Source organism: Poecile atricapillus, chromosome Z, assembly GCF_030490865.1.
Source record: "Poecile atricapillus isolate bPoeAtr1 chromosome Z, bPoeAtr1.hap1, whole genome shotgun sequence".
NCBI classification, from domain to species: Eukaryota; Metazoa; Chordata; class Aves; order Passeriformes; family Paridae; genus Poecile; species Poecile atricapillus.
Window position 1 is genome coordinate 126,723,309 of NC_081289.1, and position 24,894 is coordinate 126,748,202.

At 37.7% G+C, this 24,894-nt stretch overlaps 1 protein-coding gene across 1 annotated transcript; it reads left to right on the forward strand.

Moving 5' to 3' along the window:
- Window positions 1-24: 24 nt before the first annotated feature.
- DEPDC1B (DEP domain containing 1B) lies at window positions 25-19,933 on the forward strand. Its single transcript, XM_058826401.1, has 11 exons — window positions 25-72; window positions 530-795; window positions 4,960-5,095; window positions 8,700-8,827; window positions 11,565-11,695; window positions 12,735-12,782; window positions 13,249-13,389; window positions 16,407-16,573; window positions 18,058-18,234; window positions 18,899-19,084; window positions 19,378-19,933. Exons 1-11 carry the CDS (start codon window positions 25-27, stop codon window positions 19,537-19,539), a joined length of 1,590 nt encoding a protein of 529 aa, XP_058682384.1. The 3' UTR covers window positions 19,540-19,933.
- The last annotated feature ends 4,961 nt before the right edge of the window (window positions 19,934-24,894 follow it).

The window sequence follows — 24,894 nt, forward strand, 5'->3', positions numbered from 1 at the left end:
CGCGGAGCCGGCGCGGCCGCGCCCATGGAGCCGCGGCTGGTGGGGCCCGGGCCGTACCGCGCCACCCGCCTGGTGAGTGCCCCCGCCGCCATCCCGGACACTGCCTGCCTGCCTGCCTGCCGCCCGCCCGCGCCTCTGTCCCCGGCGGCCACTCGCTCTCGGGTCTCCTTAGTGCCGGCCGGTGCTCCCAAGGCCGCGTCTCTGTTGGGCGGGTGCGCCAGAGCTGGTACAGGGCAGAGCCCTGCCGGGCGGAGAGGCAGGTTCAGCCTTTTGTCCCGGTAAAACTTAAGGGATGCTAGACCCGTATCCGTAGATCCGCGGGTAGTATGGGGCTCTAAATACTTCGGACTCCTAAACCTGGTTTTTGTTCTCGGGTCTCGACAGTTTAAATCCTGGCCTTAGGTTTCGATTTTTTTGTGAACGCAGGTAGTCAAAAGTGTGTAGTTCTGCTTGCAGAACTGGCTGCGTTCTGGTTGCAGGAAAACCTGAGAGAAGTGCTCCCGTAACGACTTGCTTTGTTCTTTCCCAGTGGAACGAGATAATCGAGCTCTTCCGTGCTGGGATGCCCTTACGGAAGCATCGCTGTCGTTTCAAGAGCTACGAGCGTTGCTTCAAAGCCTCGGAGGCAGTGAACTGTTTGCATGAGCTACTTGGCTCTAACCAAAACTTTGGCCCAGAAGTGACTCGCGATCAAACGGTTAAGCTGCTTAAAAAATTCCTGAAAAATCATGTTATCGAAGATATTAAAGGAAGGTGGGGCAAAGAGGACTTTGAAGACGATGGCCATTTATATCGGTGAGCCTGTATACGGTGATAGAAAAATGTTGGTTTTCTGGAAACAGGGTATAATAACTCTTGCTCATGTCTTACAAATATTTTTTAGAATGACTCCGAAAAGGTGTTGCCGTGTTTTCCCCTTTTCCTTTTAAAGACTTTAATTTTCTAAGTAACGGGTAACTGCCATTTAATGATTTAATGTTTGACTTCTGTTTTCTTGTCTGTTTTGAAGTATTTTTGAAGGTCAGTTCTGTTCACTTACATTCGTTGAATATCGACAAAAGTTTTCGCATGGTATCGGGCTCTGATTCCTGATGGCAGACATCAGGTTTGTTGGTGCTGGAATTGTACGTATTAAGACACATAGGAGGAAGTAAGAATGCCGTTGCTCATCCAGCTCCAATAGTCCTCCTTCACCCCAACCCCCTGACTATTTTGGTTGTTGTCTCCACCTCTTCTGAGAGAAGAGAAAGGCATTCTGAATCTAAAACATTTATAATGTAATCTTTTTTTTTATGCTCCTTGGTTTGTGGATGGACAAGGGACAAAGCTTTATTTGCTTATCCTCAAGGATGCTTATTTACTTATACCTGATGCTGAGCATCTCAGCTGTGGCTTGTTAACAGAGGAGAAGAAACTTCTTTGTAATACAAGCTTAGCATTACAAGACTGGATTCTTTGACCTTTTGTGACCTCTGTTAGGATTTTGTTGGACAGAAGTTGCAGGTTCTGAATTTGTATCATCTTGTAGTGTCTTGTTTGGTGCAGAAGTATTATAAAGATGACTGTTACTTCAAGTACAGTTTTGTAGTTTTTAACATGGTTAGCCTTCTTTTGAGGAAATGGGAGTTCTCATCATGCAAAACATTAGGAAAAATAGGTTAGCAATAAGTTTATGCTTCTACTTATTAGAGCTATTATTACATACTCAAATTTTGCGTATTATTTTTTAGGTAATAATTTCTTAATACTCTTTGGGGAAATAGATAGTACTGAATTCCCACTTGATATGCATTAAGTCAATTTTTCATTTTGCTCTGTTGATCTTTCGTTTTTATTTCTGGCATTAAATCTTGTCAAAAGATTTAATACGAGGTTTGATAACTGCTGGTGTTATGCTATATTTCTTTGGTTTGGATTTGCCATGTTTGTGTGGCTGTGGGGTTTTTTGTTTATTTTGCATTAACATGAGTATATATTCAAATTATTTTGTTCTTTTATTTCTTTGTATTTTCAGTCATAACTGAGCTGCAGTCTGTGGAAGCTGGCTGGGTGTTTCTGTGCTTTTAATTTTCTGCATGCTCTGCCTACTGATCTGCTATTGGACAATGCAACTCTTTTGTTATATATTTTGTTGTGATATGCTTTCTCCCCCTCCCACTGAAAAAAAATAATTAAGTTACTAATTGAACTTTTTTTCAGTTAAACATACATACCTTTCATGCAACTTGAAGTAGAGCCAGCTTTTTCCTCACTGGATTTGTTGCATAAATAAGCTACATATATTACTCGCTGCTTTAAGTATCAAAACATGCTTCTCTCCTACTTAAGTAGCTAAATATTGGATTTCCAACCTATTTTGCCATGTATTCAGTGTCCTGGCAGCTCCCCCTGGTGGACTTCCCTAATGCTACATGTAAAATAGGGTTTTTTTTTTTCCTCCTCACCGTGCTGATGAAGGCAGTGGTACGAGTCAATTCTACTGACGGTGCTTACTTTGGAAATACTCCCATGCTTCATACCTTCTGTATAAATTTATGTGTTAACATGTTGTAACTTTACACTGTGATACAGAGTCGTGTCATTCATTAACTTCACATGTAAGCGTAGATGTCAGCTCTTGTTCATCCACAGAGTATGCAAAAGAAATATTGCCAAAAGTTGGTTTGTGTGAGAATATTTGGCAAATATTACATGTGAAGATGAAATCTAATGTGACTCCTAGAAATAGCAAAGACTTATCAGCGTGTCCTGACCTAGTGACTCAGTTGAGTCTACAATAATGAATGAGAAGTTATTGTTTTGGAAACTGTTGGGCTTTACACATTTTTTTTTGGAATCTAAGCCATTCTATTAAAAGCAAAAGGGTTAGCACTCTTGCAATGACAGCAATCTTTTGGGAATTCAGCAGTAATACTCATTATATCATGAAGATCAGTGATAGTTGACCTTGTTCTGTATCCTTTGTTCTGGACACAAACAGGTATCTCTAGTTCCTCTTTTTATAAACTCCCCAAACTAGTGGTGCTGGCTATAACCAGTTCTGATCTTGATGTGTCAGCCTTGAGTCCTCCTCAGTCCTTCTCTTTGAGAGACTTTAATCCTTCTCCATCTAGATCTTGCTGTAATGCTACCTTAGGAAGGGAAATGCACCTCCTTTTTCTTTCTGTAAGAACTTATTCTTTTACTGATTGGTTGCAAATCAGAGCAGCAAATGACACAAAGTTAGCAATTGTGAAGAGCTGGAGAAGAAATAGGAAACTACTGAGAATAGCATAAAACAAAGGAAAAAGGCTGCAGATATGTGGGTAGTTTTATTTTAACATTGAACTCCTTAAGAAATAATGAATATCTGAAAAATGGTTGAGAACACTCAACAGCTGAACATCTGCCATCTAGTCTGGCTTACCACTGCAAAACAGAGTAAGTCTTGCAGGCTTAAAGTGAGGTGCTTACTGCTGATTCTGAGGGTTTGTCTGAATGAAGTCGTGGATGTGTGTTGAACAGCACTGTGGAATGTGCTTGGTGTGTGTGGTCAAAACAATCAATGTGTTTAACCATTCAGTGTAACAGTACTGGAGTAACCAAACTGCTATACATATTTAAATTAAAAACTTACTAAGTGTTTCAAGTGCCTTTAGAAAATGGGGTGACATTTTGGACAAACTTGAGGATTTCTCAAGCATTTTTTCTGGGTAGGATACATATGCATGCTATCCAGCAGTGTACAAGCACTTGTTGCAAAGTCACAGACATACCTGTCTTTTACATTCTGATTTAAAAGAGTGAGTGAGTGAGGCTTAAGCAGTTTCTTACCATGTCAGGAATCTCAGCATCTAAAACCTGGGGGTGAAAGTAGACAAGATCGAGTCTGGACCAGTCTGAAGAGGTGTTGCCATCTAATTGATTTGTCTTTATGATATGCTGTTATTAGTTTCCTTGTACATGCTTTGACCTAAGCTTAGCAATAATTTGATGCTGGTCAAGCTCTGGGTAGTTTGTTTTCCTTCTTTTCTACAAGGGCTGGTTTAGGGCTTATTTCTGCTAATTTCTTCAAGGCACTTCTTGAAATGCCTTAAGAAGTCAAATAGTTACCCGCAAAATCAACTGGAAAAAGACTCCAGAAAAGAACTGCAGGATATGATCTTCGCACAGAAAGCATGTAAACACAGAAGAACCTGGTAATGTGGGAAATACTTTGTGTGGACACTTGCATGCACTCTAACTGAATCCGAGTGTTAGTCATGCAACTTAGCTATATAGCTTTGCTTTAGGAAATGCATGCTAACAATGCACTTGACATGGGGGAAAATATACCCACAGCTTTTTCAGCAGAATCAATGTCTTCTTGTGAGGACCTGTGTCATTGTCTGTCTGTCAGACATTCACCCAAGGCTTGGCTGTCGCTCTATTACGGAACGGCTGGAAAGAGACGACACAGACTCTCATGGAGTCAGAACAGGAGAATTCCTTTGTTTATTGCTTCAGCCTTATTTTATAGACTGGTTCGTGGAAAGTACAGAAAGGAAACTCTTATTGGTTAGTAAATCACTACATCACCATCATTGGTCAGTGGTGTATAACACCCTCTGACCCTCTCTTGCCAAGAAAACACGGGACAGACAAACAGCACCTGGCGCGGCTGTTTTCTGTCTGAGAGGGTTGTTTTCGGATCCTCCCATGGATTTCTCAGGCTAGCTCTCCAGAGCTAGCATCCATACTCGGCTATATCATGGGAGGTACAAAGGACCTGAACTATTCTGGAGCAACAGCTGGAGGGAAAACAATACACTCCACAATGTTTTTGTATCGTGTAACACCAGTCTACAGGGAACTCAGTTGGGCTGTGAATGTCCAAAGCATTTGTTGTACTTTTGCATGTGAAGGCTGACTACGGTTTTGCATTGGTAAATAGGGATTAGGTTGGCATTCAGAGACTTTAAAAATGTTCTCTAATTGCAGATTTCCTCCTTCCTCACCACTGAAGTCATATCCAAAGAAAACTTCATGTGGAAAGGAAGTAATTAAATTTCCTGACTGGAATGAACCTAAGGCTGGCCCTTCTCAAGAACACATCCCAGTGAAATCCGTCGCAATGGTAAGGCACCCAGATTTATTTCTCCAGACAAAAGCATATTTGGAAAGCAAAACTGAACTGATGACCTCTATGCTGTGTCACAAAATACTTGCTTATAAAATTAAATGCTAAATACTTTTATTTTAAACTTTTTTTAAGTAAAGTTTTTCTTAAATTTGCTAGAGAAGCAAGCTCTTAGTGTTCTTTGTGCTACACATTGCAATGTCCTGAGCAATTTGTGTTCAGCAGGGTGTATTTTCCCATATTTCATTCTAATTTGCTCAAATTCCAATCGGGCATTTATTATATTGCAAGACAAAATAGTCACACTGTAACTCTTATTTGGACATTTCATGTACTAGAGTATATACAGTATTACAACCTTCCTAGCTGCTGTAAGGCTGTTACTGACTCAGTTTCCTTTTTCAGAAGGAATATGTTTTGGCTAAGGTGATGTGTTCCTGATTTTTCAGTTATCCTTTGTAAGCTTGGAAAATCATCCTGCCTCATACTTATCTGGATTGACCCAGCCTTTGTAAAGTTGTTGAAAAAACTTGCTTTCATTAGTTAATCAAAATTATATCAACTCTGTTCTCCCAGACGCAGTAAAAGATTTCTGGAGTTATGTATATTCTAAGCGCTTCCTTCAGTGTATCTAATATGTGTGTCTTATAATTTGTGAACTCAGGATTTCTTTGATGATTTTTTCCATTTTATTACTGTCCTTCAGTGCAGAACTCTGGCCTTAGATTTCTCGATGAGCCATAGTCTAGTTGGAAAAATAGCTCCTACCATTTTGCGGGACACCTGAATATTGTGAATGAATGGTTATTCCATATTTACAATTCAATTGTGTGCAAATCAAGTGCACCCTTTATGTACAATAAGCTTCTGAAGAGAAAAAACATGGTCCTTAGAACTTCAGTATTAGGTAGAAGACTGTGCTGATTTTGCATTAATTGACATTTGCTGAGAAGGGAAGAAGCCACCCATGGAAATAATTTTTCTGAGAGAAGCTGCTAAGAGCTTCCTCTGTGCCTGGCAAAAACCAATAGCTGGCTAGCTCTGAGAATTGACAACCTATTAAACCATTAAGAAGCTAGATCCACCTCTGTGTGATTCACATTTAAAGACAGTCAAGCCCAGGAAATGGCTCTCTTGCTTCCAGCCTTGAAGAGGTAACTGGGCACCGGTCAGGCTGGCCCTTGCCGAGGCCGGGTGTCCCCCCACAGCACGGGCAGGCAGACCTACGGGTCAGTGAAAACCCTGCTGCTGCTGAGTTTCACCAGGAGCTGCCGGGAGATCCTAGCTCCCCCACAGCATGGCCCCAGAGAACTTTAAGCGTAAGCAGCTTTGGCCTCAGCCTGGCAGAAATTGTGATTACCTGCAGGCCTGGGCGAGATATTAACTCTTCCACTGAACAGATGAAACTTGAAAACATTGATCCTCGCTCGAGAGAGAGAAAGCAAGTGAGAGAAAAGGACAGAATAAAGACACTTAGAGAAACAACATGAAGGCACCAAGGTCAGTATAGAAGGAGTCAAGTCTCAGATGGGAGGAGAAAGAGGCGATGCTGTAGTCTTGGGCTGAAAGCCTTATTTTAATAGGGCCATGGAGATGGACTATGATGCACTAGAATATCCCCTTCAATTCATGAGAAAGTATGGGGGAATGGAGTGTTCAAACTGTAGACATGAACAGAGACATCCATAATGAAGCAAAGCAGACGTTGAAGGAGCTGGGATCCCATGAGAAGCTTGAACAGAGAGGAAGAGTGATGAAGACCCTTTGCCCCCAGGGAAAGAAGAAGCAGACTTCTGTTTCCAGAGATGAAGATAATTTCATAGATGAAGAAAACCTTTGCTTTTGAACAGTTCATCCTTAAATAGTACCCCACAAGTTGACATGGCCCATAAAGGCAGCTGTGGGAAGGCTGCATGAGATGGAGGAATTTCACAATTGCAGATTTTCTGGGTGGCTGCTGTCTGTGGAAGTTAAAAAGCCAGAAGAGAACTTCTTATGGAGAAGTCTCCATGGCATGGTGAGAGAAACTCCTCTCCCTACAAGAACTCATGAAAGACTCTTGTAGAGGTGGTAACAGATTGAAAATCCCAGGTTTTGTCTCTATGTTGTCAGTGGGAAGGGAAAGAGGTTATAAGGAGGGGAGGAGAAGTGTTCTGAAGGTTTTATTCTGATTCTTATTATTCTTTTAGTTCTGTGTAAGTTCTGTGTAAGTTTTGAGCCTGCTTTGACCTCCTTCTAGTTCGTATCTCACAGCGGGAAATGAGTAAATAATTCTAGTAGTGCACTGGTGATTTTAGCCAGTGCTAAACCCACTACAAAGATTAAGATAGAAGAAAAATGGTGCCAAAGACAAGAAAAGAGAATAGAGTATTTTAGTTACTGAGCAAGTATCTGTTGAAGCCTCCAACTATGCTCTAGATTTCCATCCGAGCATCCTGGCCTGATAAGAATTAGCAAAAGTCTACCTCTCCATCTGACTCTGTTAGAGTCTATATGCATAGAGTTTGACATAGCTCAAAGTCTCTTCATTGGCAGTTTGGATGAATACAAGTAAGTGAGACAAAGGTATGAGCTTCTTTCTGTTGCCTCTTTTATAATTAAGTCTAGCTTCCCCTGGAATGCTCAGGTAGAAAATGGTGGTACCTTCAGTTGCCTCAGCATCAGTCTTAGCACTTAGTGGCTGTGTGCGTGTGGATTGATGAGCATGAGTCTGTGTCATGAAATACTGATGTGGAAGACCAGACCCTTAATTTCAGAGGGTGCTATTTGCTTTCAACTAGCTCTACTCTAGTCTGCCACGGAACGACAGATAATTAGTGCTTGGAGTATTTTAAGTGCATTCCTAGACTGCAATTTGTGGTTTGGTTGTGATCACAAGGAATACTTTTAATGGGCTAGTACTTTAGCACTGGTCTGTAGTGTAAATCAAGGAACTGGAATGATTAGGAGTTTTGCCTTGAAAAGGATGCTGCTGATACAAGAAGCTGCAATATATGTCCACCTGTTGATACTCTGACAATCTTCAAGAGTCAAGCTTGGATGTGAAGGTTGCATAAAGGATAGCGGTCTTCTGTTTTCTCAGCTTTACTTTACACTGTTACAACGATGGAGATGTGATGGGTGCCTTCAGATGTAGTGGTTTGCTTTTTACTTTCTTTATGTACAGAACCTGTAATTGAGCTGAATGTTTGGTTATTTTCAGTATATGCTGAACAAGGATTGTTTTTTTTCTAATATTTTGGTATCTCATCTTATAATTCTCCAAAAACTTTTCCATAAACAGATGTTTAATCTTAAAATGGTAGATGAACTGGTTTTAATCGTGGATAGGGCCTGAATATAGGATTAAAGGCCATTGACTCCTGAACTTTAATGGCTGTTCTGACATACATTTTCAGCTTTGGACAAGTTACGGAATTGAGAAAAGATATGTGTACAAGATTGAGAAAATGTTTCATTTCTCTGAAACACAAATACTAACTTGCATCCTGAAGACTTCACTGGAATTTAGGAACACTTGTAGTTCTATACTATAAATGTTTTATACTATTTAACACTTGAAAAGTCGACAGTTAATAAGGAGAGTTTTTTCTGATTTCAGAACTCTGAGATGTGGTACAAGCGACACAGCATAGCTATCGGGGAAGTACCGGCATGCAAACTTGTGTTCTGCAGAGAGCTAACACAAACAAATATAGAAGAGATATGGAAATCCATGACTTTGTCACAGTGAGTATACTTATGAGTCATTTGCTGTTATAGTAAAACTGTGTAGTAGTTAATAGTCTTGTCTGTCTTCTCTGGTAACACTTGTAATTTCACCCACTCACTTTTCATCACTGCCTTCAAAGTCATAGTGTCTAGACTAACTCTACCACTTGTTATTTGGCCAACAAATTCAGCAAATAAAATCTGCAAAAAAAACTTTACTGTGCTTACTACCTTCTGACTTTTGCATGTTGCGTTATACAAGTCTTTGCTGTGTGGGCTTTGTCTTGTTTAATCACTTTCTCTGTCTCTTTTTCTTGTTGCTAGGAAATAAAAGCACTTATGTAGAAGTGCTATGAAACCTTTCAATGGCAAGCACAATACTTCGTATGAGATAAATGGAGTAGCTAATTGAGTGCTGAAGCTTTGAAATTCATATATTCTTTATTATATTAAAAAGGGGTATCCTATGCAAAGTTGAAGTGATTGCTTTGGACTATTTCTGCAGAGGAGAAATATTAATATACATTAGCTGATATTGCAGCATAGTTGAGGTCTTACTAACGATCACTTTAGTGTAAATCTAGCTCATTATCTGCATGTAGTGCACTCAGTGGTGAGGTGATCACTGGTGACAGCATGATTTGTGAAAGCATGGTGGGCAGCAGAGGCCTTTAGTGCATGTATACTCCTGCGTTTCCTGAACCAAGGAAACTTTGGGGAAATGGAGAGACTCTCTGGTAGCCTGAAGCTCACATGGTAGCAGCTGACAGGACCTGGGCAAGTGAGACCAGGGGCAGTGGTGGCCAAGCCCCTCCTTTACATAAAGGCCCCTATAGAGCTCTAGCAACCAAAAGACCAGGGTGGACAAACAGGGTTGGCACAGCAGATTGTGTGGAAGGATGCTGAAACCGTGACAGCTTGATCAGGGAACAATAGCATTCACCTGAGAGAAAGTCCCAGCCTCTTTAAATTTGATAATTGACACTGAGACTCCCACAACTCTGTGTTGGAAGACTATGATTGTGGGAATGGGGAGACTCACAGCTGCCCCTGACTTCGTTTGAAACTTTCTGCTCCAGCTGGGTATGCTTAAATCTATGAAACCCAATGGGATTCATTCCAAGGTACTGAAAGAGGTGGATGATGTTATTACAGTATCTCTCTCCATTTTTTTTTTCATTTATCTTGGGAGTCTGGAGAGGTCCCTGTTGTCTGGAAGCTGGCAAATATTTTCTCAATTTTAAGAAAGCAGAGAGCAAAGACCCTGGTAATTACAGGCCTGTCAGTATCACTTCAGTGTCTGTAAAATTATGGAAAAGGTTATTCTGGGAGTTAATAAAAAATATATTTGAGGTACACACAGACATTGGTCACAGCCAGGACAGTTTCAGAAGGGGAAAATACTGCTTAACAAATTAAAATTTCTTTTATGACAAGGTCACCCATCTGGTTGACCAAGGGAAGCCAGTTGTGTTTGTGCTTGTTTTGCACTTAAGCAAAGCTTTTGATACTTCACAGTATCCTTCTAGATAAACTGTCCAGCATGCAAATTGATGAGTCCATAATATCATTTGGTGAGCAGCTGGCTCATGGGTCAGGCACAAAGGATTGTAGTAAATGTGGTTGTCTCTGGTCAGCAGTCGACAGTGTGGTTCTGCAGGGCTCTATTCTAGGACCAGTGCTCTTTCATGTTTTTATAAATGATATAGATGCAGGAATTGAAGGTACATTAAGTTTGTCCATGGTGCTAGGTTAGAAGGAACTTTGGATTTGTTCAAGGGTAGACAGGGCCTCCAGTGAGGTCTGGATAGAGCAAAGAGCTGTACAGTCACCAAAAGCTTTGAGAAAGCTGAGAGGTGACCTCATTGCAGCCTACAACTTCCACAGAGGCAGTGGGGGAAGATGTGGAAGATCTCTGGTGACCAGCAACAGGGTACAAGGATCGAATCAAGTGGTGTCTGGGGAACTTCAGACTCCACATTAGGAAAAGGCTTTTCACTCAGAGTGTGACAGACCACTGGAACTGCCTCCCTGGGGAATGGTCACAGCACGAAGCCTGACAGAGTTCAAGGAGCATGTTGGCAACACTTTTAGTTATATGGTATAGTTTTTTAGGTACTAAAATTACTAAACCTTTTCTAGGTAATAAAATGAAACTTTTTGAGGGCTGTGAAGGTCATGAAGGGTCTAGTGGGGAAGACATGAGAAGTAGTTGAGGTCTCCTGGCTTTTTTAACCTAGAAAAGAGGAGGCTGAGGAGATATTGCAGTGCAGTCTCTGATGAGAGCCAGAGGAGAATACACTGGTCTCTTCTCTGTGGTGGCCAGTGACAGGACTGAGAGAATGGTCTGAAATTGTCATGAGAGCTTTAGGTTGGTTTAGGAAAAGAATCCTCACCCAGAGTGTGGTTGGGCACTGGAACAGGCTCCCCAGGGAAGTGGTCACAGCACCTAAGCCTGACAGAGTTCAAGAGGTGTCTGGACAATGCTCTCAGGCATGTGGTGTAATTTTTTGTGCAGAGACGGGAGTTGATCTTTGTGGATCCCTTCCATCTTAGGATATTCTGTAAATCTAGGCAGTTCTGTGAGGAGCAAGAATTGCAGGAAACGATCCTGAAGGCTGTCATCCAGCTGGAGATATTCTCTATGAAATGAAGGTCTCTTTTTTTTCAAATTGTATCCTAATACTTCCTGTTTGCCTTTTTCAGATTAGATGTGTGTTCCAGATATGAACTGTATGTTTATATATTTTTGCAGATTGCAAAAGGTCTTGGGTTTGGATTCTCTGGATGAAGTGTTAGACATAAAACTTGTGAAGTCAAAACATATAGTTCAAAATGTATATAATGCCAATAAGCAAGGCATTGTCACTTTAGAGGACAAATCAAGTGAGTATTTTAGAAATTTTAATTTAATTTTTTATATTGTAATCTACTGGGATTTAAGTATTAGTTCTAATCTACAGTAACCTGTTGCACCTTTATACTTGTGTGACCACATCTGTGAAAACTAGAGTTTTTTGCAAAGTAAAATGCTATTGTTCTCTGATATCCCAATAGCAAGAGTCAGGGTTTAATCCATATTTACTCTCTTAAATATATTGTCTTTAGTAGGGTTGAAAATAAGTATGAAACAGCAGCAACTTTTAACCGTTTGTAAATATAGGGGTACTAATCACTTCAAGGTAACTTTCTTGGCCCTACACCTTCAACCACCTGGAGTGTCTACATGAAGAAAAAAATATTAAAAATTGTGAGAGCGCCAAAATGTACATTAAGAGAGTTTTGAATTTTCACTCAATGTGTTTTGAAGATAGTACCCTGTTTAAAACTGTTTTGCACATCAGGGGAAAAAAAAAGCATCTTTGCTGCTCTGATATATCACAGTATTATTATCACCATGTTTTTCATAAGATTTGCAGACAAACTAAGTACAATATTGAGACCTGGCTTGTTTGTGAATAAAACTGCCTTCAAATCATATCTGTTCATTTCAAAGGCAGTTGGACCATCTCAAAATATTAACTTCCTCCCTGCAGAAGTGGCAAAACTGAATATATGAATGCTTTTCATAATCTTTTGTACAAAGTAAACACTTCACTGTATAGCACTGGGGAAGGCTGTATCTAGAACTAGTTTAGTCTGATTTTTACTTTTTTTTTAGAGTAGGATAAAGATTTCTGATATGACCTGTTTTGCTGGTTGAGCTGCAAGGGCAGAATGTATAGCTGTTTGATAATAGTGGAGGTACTGAAGTATAGATGTAATTCAAGCCAGATCCTACGTTAGGGTATAGCTTGCCTCTGGAATCACTTATTTAATACACAGGAGGAACATGTTAAAGTGTTTTCAGCTTTGCTTCTGTCTAACAGTTGAGTATATATTTTTTCTTTTTTCTCCTTTTAATTTCTGTTTCTTCCCCATGCAGAGGAGCTACCCCATTGGATATTATCTGCAATGAAATGTTTAGCAAATTGTAAGTAAGTTCAGAAGGGGGAAAAAGATCCCACGAAGAGCTCAGCCCCCAAAAAATAAATTGAACTGACTTTGTCTTCACCACTTTATTAAATCCTGTTTATACTTACTTTCAGTCTTTTTTATGATGATTTTCTAAAAGAAAGTAGGAAAAGACTTGTCAGCATGTATTCTCCTTCCAGTGCAGCTTATTTAAACTAAATATATGAAGGTTTAATTATTCTATTAATGTTTTTCCTCTACTATGTTTCTTCACTAGATCTGCTGGGAATAGATCAGTCCAGCAGTAGATTAATAAAATTCCACTTCTTTTGAAGAATGAATCTTTTTTTTATTTATTATTATTTTTCTCTAATTATCCATTTTAACAAGCTGGATTAGAAAACACTGATCTGCTTGGTGGCTGAAAATCAATGTTCTCTCTCCTTTTTGATCCATTTTGTTCTGGTTTTTTTTGTTCCTTGTAGGGCCCAGCTGTTCAGATCTGAAGCAGCCTACGTACTCAGGCTTTGAAAGAGATGTCTTCAAAACTATAGTGGACTACTTTGGCCAGATGAAAGAACCTCTTCTCACATATCATTTTTTCGATATTTTTGTTAGTGTGTTAGGTAAGTAGTTTGGGATGTAATGAAAAAAATGTTCTTTAGACTTAATTTCCTGGAGTTTTCCCTTACTTAAATATTATCAAAGATGAATTCTTTAGGACCCATCCTTTCCATTCTACATTGAGAACAGTTTAATATTTAAATTTATTTCATATTACACATGGTTTTATTTTTGTATCTTTTTGCCCACATTAGTTCAAAAGTCTTTCATTGATTGTCTTTATAATATTAAAGACCTCTGTTTGTTGCTCAGCATCCAACAGATGGATTTTAACAGATTTTTCTTTTTTTTTACAAATGCTTAAACATCTTAAAAAATCTCATAAGCTCTTAGAAATTGCTTGACTCAAGTCTAGATTAGAAAGGATTAGGGCTTTAAGCACTGTTTTTAACCCTGGAAATATGACATTTGAAGGGAATTCAAATACTTTGTTGCTTAAATTTAGAAATTACATTAACGAATGAAGTGCTTTAAAGAAGCAATGGTTTAGTTATTAACTAGAACTTTTCAGGGGTTCACACGATATTAAAATTGATAATTCTGATCCTATAGATGGCATCCTGAAAGACAGGAAATAGGAAAATATTTGATTATATTTTATGTAATCAAATATCAGAAAGAACAATTTAGTTGATTCAAGTAAGCCCGCTTTGTAGCATGTTCATTTTTTGAGCTTCTTTCTGTGTGAACAGCACTGTTTTTAGTAAACTATTGAGATGAAAAGGGAATGTAGAATAACACTTTTTTTCTGGAATTTAGTATTTTTATACTTAATGAGTTGTAGATCTTGCTCCATACTGGATTTAGTTGAATTTTTGACTTCTTTTTCTTAAACAAGTCTTGTTGATGCCTGTAAAACTTATTCCTCTGCTTTCATACTCTGTTTCTGTTTGTTTTTCCATTGTTTTTCATATCTTTCAGGTTTTACAAATTTTATTTCACAGTGTTTCGTAAATGAAAAATTAGAAGAGGGATTTCATGCCAACAATGAAAATTGTGCAATCTTTCAAGAAGTCAAACAATTTTGTGGTCTCTTTAAAAAAAAAAATGAAGTGTTGATATGTAATCATTCTTTGCTCTTCTAAACATATGTATTAATATGCTTGCCAAATCTTCCTTTGAAATTAGAAAAAAACATTACTATGGAAATTAACTTCAGCACTTTACCCCTCTCTTTGGAATGCATTACCTACTCCATACTTGTTTTTCAGTAAGAAACAGTTTCCATCTTTTACACCATGGAGTTGACCAAAATGGTGGATGAGGGGGTAGCAGTGGATACTGTTTATGTTGAGAGTAGTAAAGCTTTCAGCACTGTCCTCATTTGCATCCTTGTAGGCAAACTGAGGAAGTACAGGCTGGACAGGTGGGTAGTGAAGTAAACTCAGAAATCACTGCATTTGTGGGGCTCAGAGATATGTGATCCATGGCACAAAGTCTGGCTAGATATCAGTCAATGAGGAGCACCCCAGGGCTAGTAGTGTGGCCAGTAATGGTTAACACTATGCTATTGATCAGGATGGTGGCACATTCTGTCCTAAACAAAGGCACTGTGCTCTAAACAAGCACACAGGTAACTAAAATGGGAAAGAATAGCTTACACAGCAGAGGGCTGTAGTACCATGCAGGGTGACCTTGACTGGCTACAGAAATGGGTAAGCAGGAATCTTAAAAAGTTCAGAAAAGGGGAAATGTGAAGTCCACTTCTGGGGAGGAATAATCCCATGCACCAGTAAATGCTGGGGGTAACTGGTTTGAAAGCACCTCTGCTGAGAAGGCCTTGCAAGTCCTTGTGGGCACTAATGTGACAATAAGCCAGCAGTGTGTCCTTGAGGCAAAGAGTATCAGCAACATCCATAACTGCATAAAGCGCATTGCTGGCAGGTTGACAGAGATGTTTTCTCAGCACTAGTCAGCAAGTCCAGTGAAACAAATCAAAAATTACTGAAGTCTTGAAATGTGTGTCATAAAGGATGAGACTGATAGCAGGACTGTTTAGTCTGGAGAGGAGAAGGCTCAGGGAGAATATAAGTAGTCTGTATAAAAGATTGATACAGGAGGAGTAAAGTAGAAGAAGGATCCAGACTTCTATTGGTGATACCCAATGACAGGGCAAGAGTCAATGGGCAGGAACAGAAGTACAGAAAACCTCATTTTCATAAAGAATAGCATTTTAATTGAAAGGTGATCAAACAGTGGAAGCAGTTGACCAGAGAGACTGGAATGTCTGTCTTTGGAGCTATCCAAAACCTGAGAGGACATAGTCCTGGGCTCCTTCCTGTAGATGGATCTGCTTTGAGCATATGAGTGGTCTATATAATCTCCACAGATCTCTTCCAACTTCTATAGTCAGCTGGAAGAAAAAAAAAAAAAAAAGGCTTCATTTTCTACCTTGTTCCTTTTCTAACAGAAATTACTTCTAGATTTTGTTTCCTGACTTTTGTTCTGATACTAGTGCTGTTTAGGCAAAATAATAATAGATGCTTCCTTGGCTGAGCCTTAACCTAAAATAAGATGATACTTCGGTGATTTTCTATAGGTGCCTAAATTACTATTACCTTCTGCTGTGCCTGTTCAGTCTTCAAATATCTCTACCATGCTCACTAAGTGTTTTCTCAAGAGTTGGTAAGCAGAGGTAGGCATAGATGCAATGCCTATAGGTGTGAGATGCATGTTGGTATTGTCATAGCATACCATTCAATTGTGTTTAATGCTGAGGTAATAGAAGAGTGAAGGATGAAACAAAATGCTGTAATTTTTCATGTATTCTAATATCTTAAGTTGTTGGTTATGGCTATCAGTGTCTTCCATCAGAAGAAAATCTTCTAAAACCTTAAGTGAGTCCTAGTAGTCCAATTCTAGGGATATCTTTCTGGTCTCCTTGGGGAGTGGAGTTCTAAGGCAATCTTGTAAGTAAGAAAGGAATTTGGGGAGTGTAGATTTAAAAATATTATTTAAAATGCTATGGAAATATATAACTGAGAAATGTTCCCCAACCTTCTGATCTCATATAAACCAGGACTACTGCAAAAACCCAGCAAGGCTGTAGAAGCTCTTCAGATATCTTGTCTCCTACTGCCCCCAGAAAATAGAAAAAGACTACAGCTGCTGGTGAGAATGATGGCAAAAATTAGTCTAAACCAGGATTTGCCACCTCTTTCTGAATCAGTGAGGACCAGAACTTTGGTACGTATATGTGCAAGGGGAAAAGCTCTGGACAGGCTTTTAGAACAGCACAGGTTAAATATTCTTACTGGAAAATACAAGCAAAATACCATTTGCTTGTTTAAGGAACAGGTTTGTCTATCCCAGCTAAGTGGAAAGCAAATCTGAATTTGAATAAAGTGGGATTTCATGATAATTTATGAGCACACAAATAACTTGCTCAGAATTTAGAGGTTTCCTTACCTTTCAAAGTTAAATCACCACTGAATTCACTATTGAGTAGGAAAAAAGCACAAACAAGCAACCTCCAAAAACAAACAAGCAAATCAACCTAAAAAAAAAACCAGATGAAGTCTCTGGTGCTCTTAATCACTGCAGACAGTGTTAATGAAAAAGAATTCCTGTTTCAGTCATAGCTAGAAATATGGAGCTGGATGTTCTGATTGACCTGTTTTCAGCCATTCAAAAAAATTAAAGTATGAACCATTTATTTCAGTAGCTGGTTTTTTTCACCACTCTTAAAGTAAGCTCCAGTTTTTGCTAATGCTTCTTCTGTAGGACCATATGTAGTGATATCACTACACTGATGTTTGCAACACACCTTATTACAAAGTTATTAGATGTAACTTAACAATTCCAGCTAGCTAACAACATGGTTTTATTTTGGTTAATTTAAAAATCTTTGAAAATTAAGTGCAATGGAAAACTAAGCTGCAGAGCCATTCTCTCAGAATCCTATATATATGCACAAATCTAAATTTGCTCCACAGCAATTAAGTTTTTTGTGAACTCTGAATAGTATTTGACTAAAATAATTAATTTTTTTACTGCCAAGGTTATAATTTAATTAACTGTAAGTGGTCTTTCATTAAAATTATTGTTGTAATTTGAATGTTGTTTTTAGAAGTGAATCCTTACAGTCTGAGCGTTTTGTACTAAGTTTTAATTCAGCAATGCAGGTTACAGTACATGACAGAAATCTTTATTGACTTCTGTGATTCTAATGTTACAAATGACTGGTGCACAAGCAAATCTTTTAACTGTGTGCTTGAGCCCAAGACTACATGAAGTTAACTGGACCTGAAACTTGATTTGATGATTTCAGAATAGTGGTATTAAGTTTTTCCTGTGGTGCCTAATTTCTTTTAAATTTCCATATTATTTAAAAAAATCTCACAATACATATGCCCCCTTTAAATATCTATGGTAAGTGGCTGTTCAGCAAAGTCTTGAGAATAAAATGGAATTCATCCCTATATCTAAAGTCAGGATGGGATTATCTGTATGATAGGTATCTGTATAAGGCAGGAGCAATCTTCAGTGCACTCATATAATGTCACTGAACATAATACATTTTTTAAAATACTGATATGTTTGAAGTACAGTAAATATTGTGATGGTAAAATATTTGTTCTAAAAGATCACTTTTTAAATGCAACCTGATCCTCTACTACTCACTCCTAAACAGAAAAATACATCATAATGATGTGGGTCTTTTTCCTCAGATGGTTCAGGTGTTTTCCCGTTGTATTCTCTGCTCAAAGGATGAAATAGACTTGGATGAACTTCTTGCTGCTAAACTAGTATCTTTTCTCATGGATAATTATCAAGAGATCTTAAGTGTTCCTTCTGCTTTAAAGTCTTCCATAGAGGATCATGTTGTACATCTCCAGAGAGTCCAAGTAAGTATCTAGAGAAAAAACCTCTTATGTCTTTCTGTTTGTAGATTGAATTTATCTTTTGTTCTCTGAAGATCAACAGTTCTTAAAAGACTTTGTTCTATCTCTGTTAGCTTTTGAAGAGCTAGTTATTTTTGACTACTGATGTTGAACTATAACTATGTGTTTAAATGAAATGAAATAAATCTTGAATTTGTTTAGAGACAAGAACTCTCAAATATGTTTACCTGTTTGTACTACTTTCCCATGGAATGGGCAAGCTATGTTTGTGGTAGTGAAGAAAATGGAATCATTATAATGTGTTTCCTGTAATGTTCTGGATTTTTTTTTTTTTTTCTTTAGAACCATCCTTACTTGGTCAATTTTCTTGTATTTCTGTTTCCTGATACCATATTTTGTTTTTTTTTTCAAAGATGATTTTTAGTTCTTTTGTCTATTTTCTACTGGAAAAGTAACTTTAAACTTACTTCAAGAGCTGAACAGTCTTCCTTTCTGTCATATTTTTTGAGTTACTGGAACTCACTCAGGGCTGGAGATAAATTACAATTTAGAGTCTCTATTCAGTATTTCCTCTACTTAATGTCTTGGTGTGTTCAATTGAATCAATCCAGTTTATGGAAGTATTTTGCAGAAAACATAACTACTCTTTTTACTACTGTATCTTCAGGTAAAATATGCTGGGGCTGATAGTGATGCAGCACTTCCTCCTCCATCATTTTGTCACCAAATCAGTACAGGTGAATTTGAATGCCAAAGGGCAGCTGGCTCTCAAGAACCATTGGCAGCTTTGTTGGAAGAAATTGTGATGAATAAAGAAATATCTGTGAAAGATAAAAAGAAGAAGCTCAAGCAAGTAAATAAAAATTTCTTCGCAGTTTCTAACTTCAACTCAAAAAGATTTATCAAGTCTTAGACATATATTCCTCTAGAAATATTGAAATTGAAAATTGGGGATTTCAAGATTTATAATAATTTAGAATAAGTATGAATCAACTCAAATCAGATATATTACCTAATTTTCTATATAGCAGTGTAGAAAGTCCGTTAGAGAAATAATATCCCTGCTCCAGAAATGCAAGCTTCACTTTAATAGCTTATTGTATGTGTTTGAACAAGTTCTTCATTTAAATTAATGTACTTTTCTAGTTTCAGAAATCTTACCCTGAAGTGTACAGAGTACGATTTCCTACCCCTGAAACCGAAGCGATGCTATTTCCTGAAAAAACTAAGCAGAAACCACCAATACTGATGTGGGCCTTAAAAAAGCCTTTGCAACCATTTCACAGAACCAGAAGCTTTCGGATGTAAATGATTTGAAATATATCAGCAAACAAACAGAGACAGTGTATTATCAATGGATTTTGTGCAAACGTAGCCCGAGCGGCATATGGTTACTCAAGCAAAACTACTGGGGATACTGCTAAGAGCATAGAAAATGTTAAAAGAAGAGGAGAGTATTGAGGTTGTAGTAATGTGAACCATTATCAGTATTTTTGCAAAGCATTATTTTTTTAAATGTCTGTTACTTTAAAACAGCAACAAAAAAATGTAACAAAAAAACCCTAAACAAACCCACCACAAGCTCAAGGGGATTATTCTGTATATGGTTGATACTGTACAATTGCTGTGGTTTGGTTTGACTATCATTTTAAGGTCTAAATGTGTTTGTATGTAATGTATTCTTTGTAACTAGTCAACAGCTTTTTCCTCCCTGAAAATGAGTTTCTTACATAAACCAGGCTGTATTTCTACACATATAGTGTGAGGAATGAACCTACTGTACATGCTTGAATAAGTATGAAACACTGGATTTTGCTTTGCTTTTTGTGAGAGACTGTAATATTAAAAGTTAATGATTCAACCAATTGGCTGTTTGCAAAGGCAGTAGGTGCTTTGTTTGCACCTCTCAACCACAGGGGATGGGGGGAGAATTTTTGGATTTGTGGTTATGAAATCTGTAACCTGCATAAGAACAGCCCAGGTGCAGAAAGGATGAGCACCCATCACCAGAGGATGACTATAACAAACCCTTGTTTGTGTAGCAGCAAGCTGGGATTTGAGACAAATAAGGGAAAACACCTCCAAGAAGCAGATCCTGCAGTGTGGGATAATGGTTTTTATCATGTCAGTTTCCTGCCTTGCATAGGTGGCTCAGGTAGAAAATTCTCTCGCATCCTGAGAGAGATACAGGGACATTCACTTATGCCTGAGGGTATTCATCCCTTCTGTTAAGGTAGAACTGGCTCAACTCTGCTTGCATGACAAACGGGGGTCCTGTCTTTGCCTCCAGACTCATTTCTTGGGCCTGCCATCAGAGGACTGCACATGATCCACAGTGTTACAAGAGACAGTGTAAAACTCCTGTCTGAGGAGAAGCACTTGGGCATTCCCACCTGTATGTGTTAAACCCGTTGAACTTTAGGTTTCAGGGATTTCTTGTACCCCTGATGGATCAAAACTGTTACCTTCATTTCAACCATCACTGGACATTGTAAATTGCAACAATCACATCTCATAGGGTGGTGATATCTTTCATATCTGCTATCTGCTCTTATCCTTTCTTTTTATTTTCCTTGTATATTTTCTCAAGTGTAATCATTATACTTTTATATTGCTATATCTCTGTAGATAATAACCAAATCTACTACATACTTCCTTTCCATTTTAACCAATTCCAAAATCAACCTGTTACCTACCTACCTGCCTACCTACCTACCTACCTACCTACCTTTTTATTTTTAAAAACCCCACCATTCATTCAGTGTTGTGTCACTGTAGTCTGCCCTGAGGGATCTATTAACAAGAACCTCACTTAACCTGCCTCAGGGACAGCTTGTAATATTGCTGACCCTAACATGGCAGATTTATTTTTGAAAACTAATTCTCGATTTTCTGATTCATGTGGTGCATTACAGCTTAAGTGAACTGTCTTTGAAATTCTATTAACTTTATGTAATGCTTACCTGTTCTGATAGGCAATGCAGCCCTTTTCCCCTAGTTTCTTACTGCATATTGTTGTACCTAGCTGGGTGCTTGACAATAGAATATTCTTTATCAGAAAATTTTAAAGCTTTGAGGTTCCTCTAAAAATGGAACTCAAATATTGAAGTGACATTGTAGTGTACATGCATTTATTGATTTAATTAGTTTTGCATTATGAAATCTAGTGTACCTATACCCTGATTGTACATATTACATAGCTAATTCTGAGAGCACCTTTTTTATCTATTAAAACATTACCCTTTACCTGTATATACCTAGAGTTGTGATTTCATTAGAGGTTTGAAGAACAGCATTTCACAGCGTATTGAATGTCAGGGTAGTCTATGCCAGAGAGAAGACAACTGACATCTCAACAAATTTATGACATTTTAGTAGAAAATGTAATGCAATATTGACAGCAATTGTAACTTGCTAACTTCCTAACCAGTCAATGAGTTTCATTACATACATTACAAGGTGGTTGCTTTAATAGATTGGGGTTTTTTTCAGTGTGATACTGAACAGTACATGTTTTCAAGATCTGTTCTCACAGTCATATCAATATTTTTTTCTTAAGAAAATTTGATACAGAAAGGTACACTTGTAAAATATTAAGAAAATATAAAAATTACTTTTAAAAACGGTCTGAGGCCATTTCTAGCCTTTTGTGCTAGGTCTTCAAGGGTGAGAAAACCTTAGATGTGTCATAGTGTTCTGTGTATGTTTACATGCTGTTAAATTTTGACTATAACTAGACTACTTGCATATATTTTGTTACTTCACTAATCCATGAAGAATAATAATGATTAAGTCTGGTTGGAAGCAAGTTCTTTCATAAAAGTGGAAGCCCATCCTATGTGATCTCTGGCATCACTTCCTAAATTGCAGAGTAGAAGTTGAAGCCAATCTGTCTGCCCTTTGAAATAATCTTACTGCCTGCCAATAAGCCTTCTGCTGTACTGTTGAATTTTTCCCTATTGTTACTTTAAAATATATGTAGACTTTAAACAGCAATTAAAGTTTACTAATTAATTTTCATGATGAGAAGTTGAAGATAAGCCATGTGAATTGATTGTCCTTTTGTTTCAGAGACCTAGGCCCATGACTGTGTTGAAAAAACCCAAAAAAAGTCCATTTTCTCACAATTCCCAAGGCTGTGAAAAATACAAAATATCTTTAAAAAATTTGAAGGAAATGTAGGAAGGGAACTTTATTTGAGATCGTAATCTCAGACTGAATTTTAACTGTGCTTCTGTCTTGGGAGACACTCTAGAAAATCTTATTTAACAGAAGTTATGTGAGGGCTCCTTCTTACAGCTGAACCAAGTAAAAATATGCAAGATTAATAGGATAGGAACACAAAAGTAGGCTTAGCTAGGTAAATTTTTCCTTTCAGGGTGGAGGTTAGAAAAGGTAAGCTTGAAAGCTAATTCAGAGAAGACTGTAAACTTGATAAAATATCTCAGAAAAAACAGAGATTCTCTAACCCTAAACTGTAGGCAATAGACACTTGACTTTTGATTTTAATTTTGTCAGGAATTTAACATTTACATTTAATTTAACATCCTGTGTTAAAGCCCTGTAATGTCTTGATACTGCCAAGACTGAGCATCATAGCCTCCCCTGGTTTATTTCCCTTGAACCATGAGGCCCATAATCCAAACTTTGTTTTGCTTATCCTAGTAACTGTTCTAAAGACCGTCACTCGATTGAAGACTAGCTGACATTCTTTTAAAGCACATCAGGAGGAAGACTCAATAAAGGCAGATTAGCTGCTTTTTTGGTCTGGTTATTAAACCTATGTTTGTCATCTATGTATAGATGCATCTGGTGTAATCTTGCATGTAAGTAGGAGCTAATTCTTGTTAAATTTGGATAATATTTATCTTTGTAGTGCTGAAATTTCTTGTGTAACACCATTAGTTGTTAAGGTGGTATTAGACTTTTTGAACAAAATCTTTGAGCAGAAAGATTGTGTGGGAGGGGTTTTTTGTGTGTGGTTTTGTTCTGTTTTTTGTATCATTTGTTTTGGTTTGGGTTTTGGGTTTTTCTTTTGGTTGGTTGGCTTAGTTTTGTTTTTTTTCTTTTTTTTTTTTTCTGTGTTCTTTGCCCCCTGCAGAGCAATCTATTTTCCCTCACCCTCTTCTCCACCTTGAGCATATCTCTCCTGACCTACTGGTTATTAGTGACACATCTGTGGCTGTTTTGCTCCAGTGCTTCATCCAAGAGGAAATAATGGTATTATCTTCCTTTCTTGAGAGGGGTGTTGAGCCTTTGCTTAATGTTGCTCTTTTTCATTACACAGACACAGCTTGTTCCAGCTCCTAAATTAACAATCAGCTATCTGCAAAACCCTTTAGTCTAGTCCTGTGCTTTTAATTGAGTAATAGCTGCCATTTTTGTTTGCTAATACATAAGGATTATTTAATTGCTCATATTTTGTGAGAGGTTTCTTTAACTCCTGGTTGATTTGCCAGGATTGTGATATCAGCTGTTTACACTCATGACTACAGAGAATGATTGATGACTTATGTTATTTTCTGAAATTATTTTCAGATGTTACTTCATATCAGAGGAAGTTTAGGCAAAATCTCTGTGATCTTGCCTTTGTATTCCACTAAATTGAACCAGGGACTAAAATGAAGATAGTATGTTAATGTACCACACTTTTTAATTTATTGTGATGATATGTCATAGCTTTTTATGCCCTCTTTTCTAAGAAGATGTTTTACATTGTAAGAGCATCTCTTTATTTCACAGAGACTGTGCTAACTCAAATAACAAGCTTTGTTTCTTGATCACAATTTTTAAAGTTACCTATTGCCTGAAAGCCTAGGATTGTAGCTCTAGATAACTTCATATATCTTAGATTTAACCTCACAGATACCACTTTAGGTGTTTACTTTGGAACATTTGGTGTAGTTTATAATAGCTGTCATGCATTAACACTATGATTTTCATAAATTCATTAGTCTTGAAGCACAAGTGAGAGGAGAGAAGCTTTTCAGAAAAAGAAAGCCTAAAAAATGGGTTTTACTGCAAATCTATTTCCAAAGATTTGCAATATGATATTTCCTATCAACATCTCCTCCTGTATCAGATGACAGTTTTGGGGTTTGATTTTTTTTTCTGCAGAATAATATACTCTGCAGAATAGATAATTCAGATTATAGAATAGTTGTGCACCTAGAACATCTTCTCTTTCTATATAAATTATGTTTTAGAAGTGAGAGCTGCATTCAATTGACTAAAAGGAATTGACTGATTTACTAAATATAATTATATAAAATTATGTGACATAACTTCCTTTTCATGAGTTCTTGTTTGTGTGTTTACATTTAATATTGCCAAACTAATTACATAACAAAAAGAAGATTCAGTATGTGTTTAAAAAGAAGGAAGCTGGTTTGTATTTGTGAAGTCCTTTTTAAAAGGAAAAAAAAAAAAAAAAAAAAAAGGCAGGATGTCCCAAAAGAGACAGGATATTTAAACTGTTAGTTCCAGACAGTGATTTTCAATTTAATTGCTTTTTTTAACTTGGTATCTAAAGCTGAAAAAAATCTCTTGAACATCGTGACAAAGGCAGATTAATAGCAGAATAGTGTCAAATACACCATTTTCAAGAGGGTAATTGAGAATGATCCAGATAGCCAACAGTAAATGACTCTGATGGCAAAGCTG

Bases quoted from the DNA above. Each gene is read 5' to 3' on its own strand.
- DEPDC1B (XM_058826401.1), top strand. From the start codon at position 25: ATGGAGCCGCGGCTGGTGGGGCCCGGGCCGTACCGCGCCACCCGCCTG. The intron at 796-4,959 runs GTGAGCCTGTAT...CTCTAATTGCAG, and splicing joins GACGATGGCCATTTATATCG to ATTTCCTCCTTCCTCACCAC. The intron at 5,096-8,699 runs GTAAGGCACCCA...TTCTGATTTCAG, and splicing joins CAGTGAAATCCGTCGCAATG to AACTCTGAGATGTGGTACAA.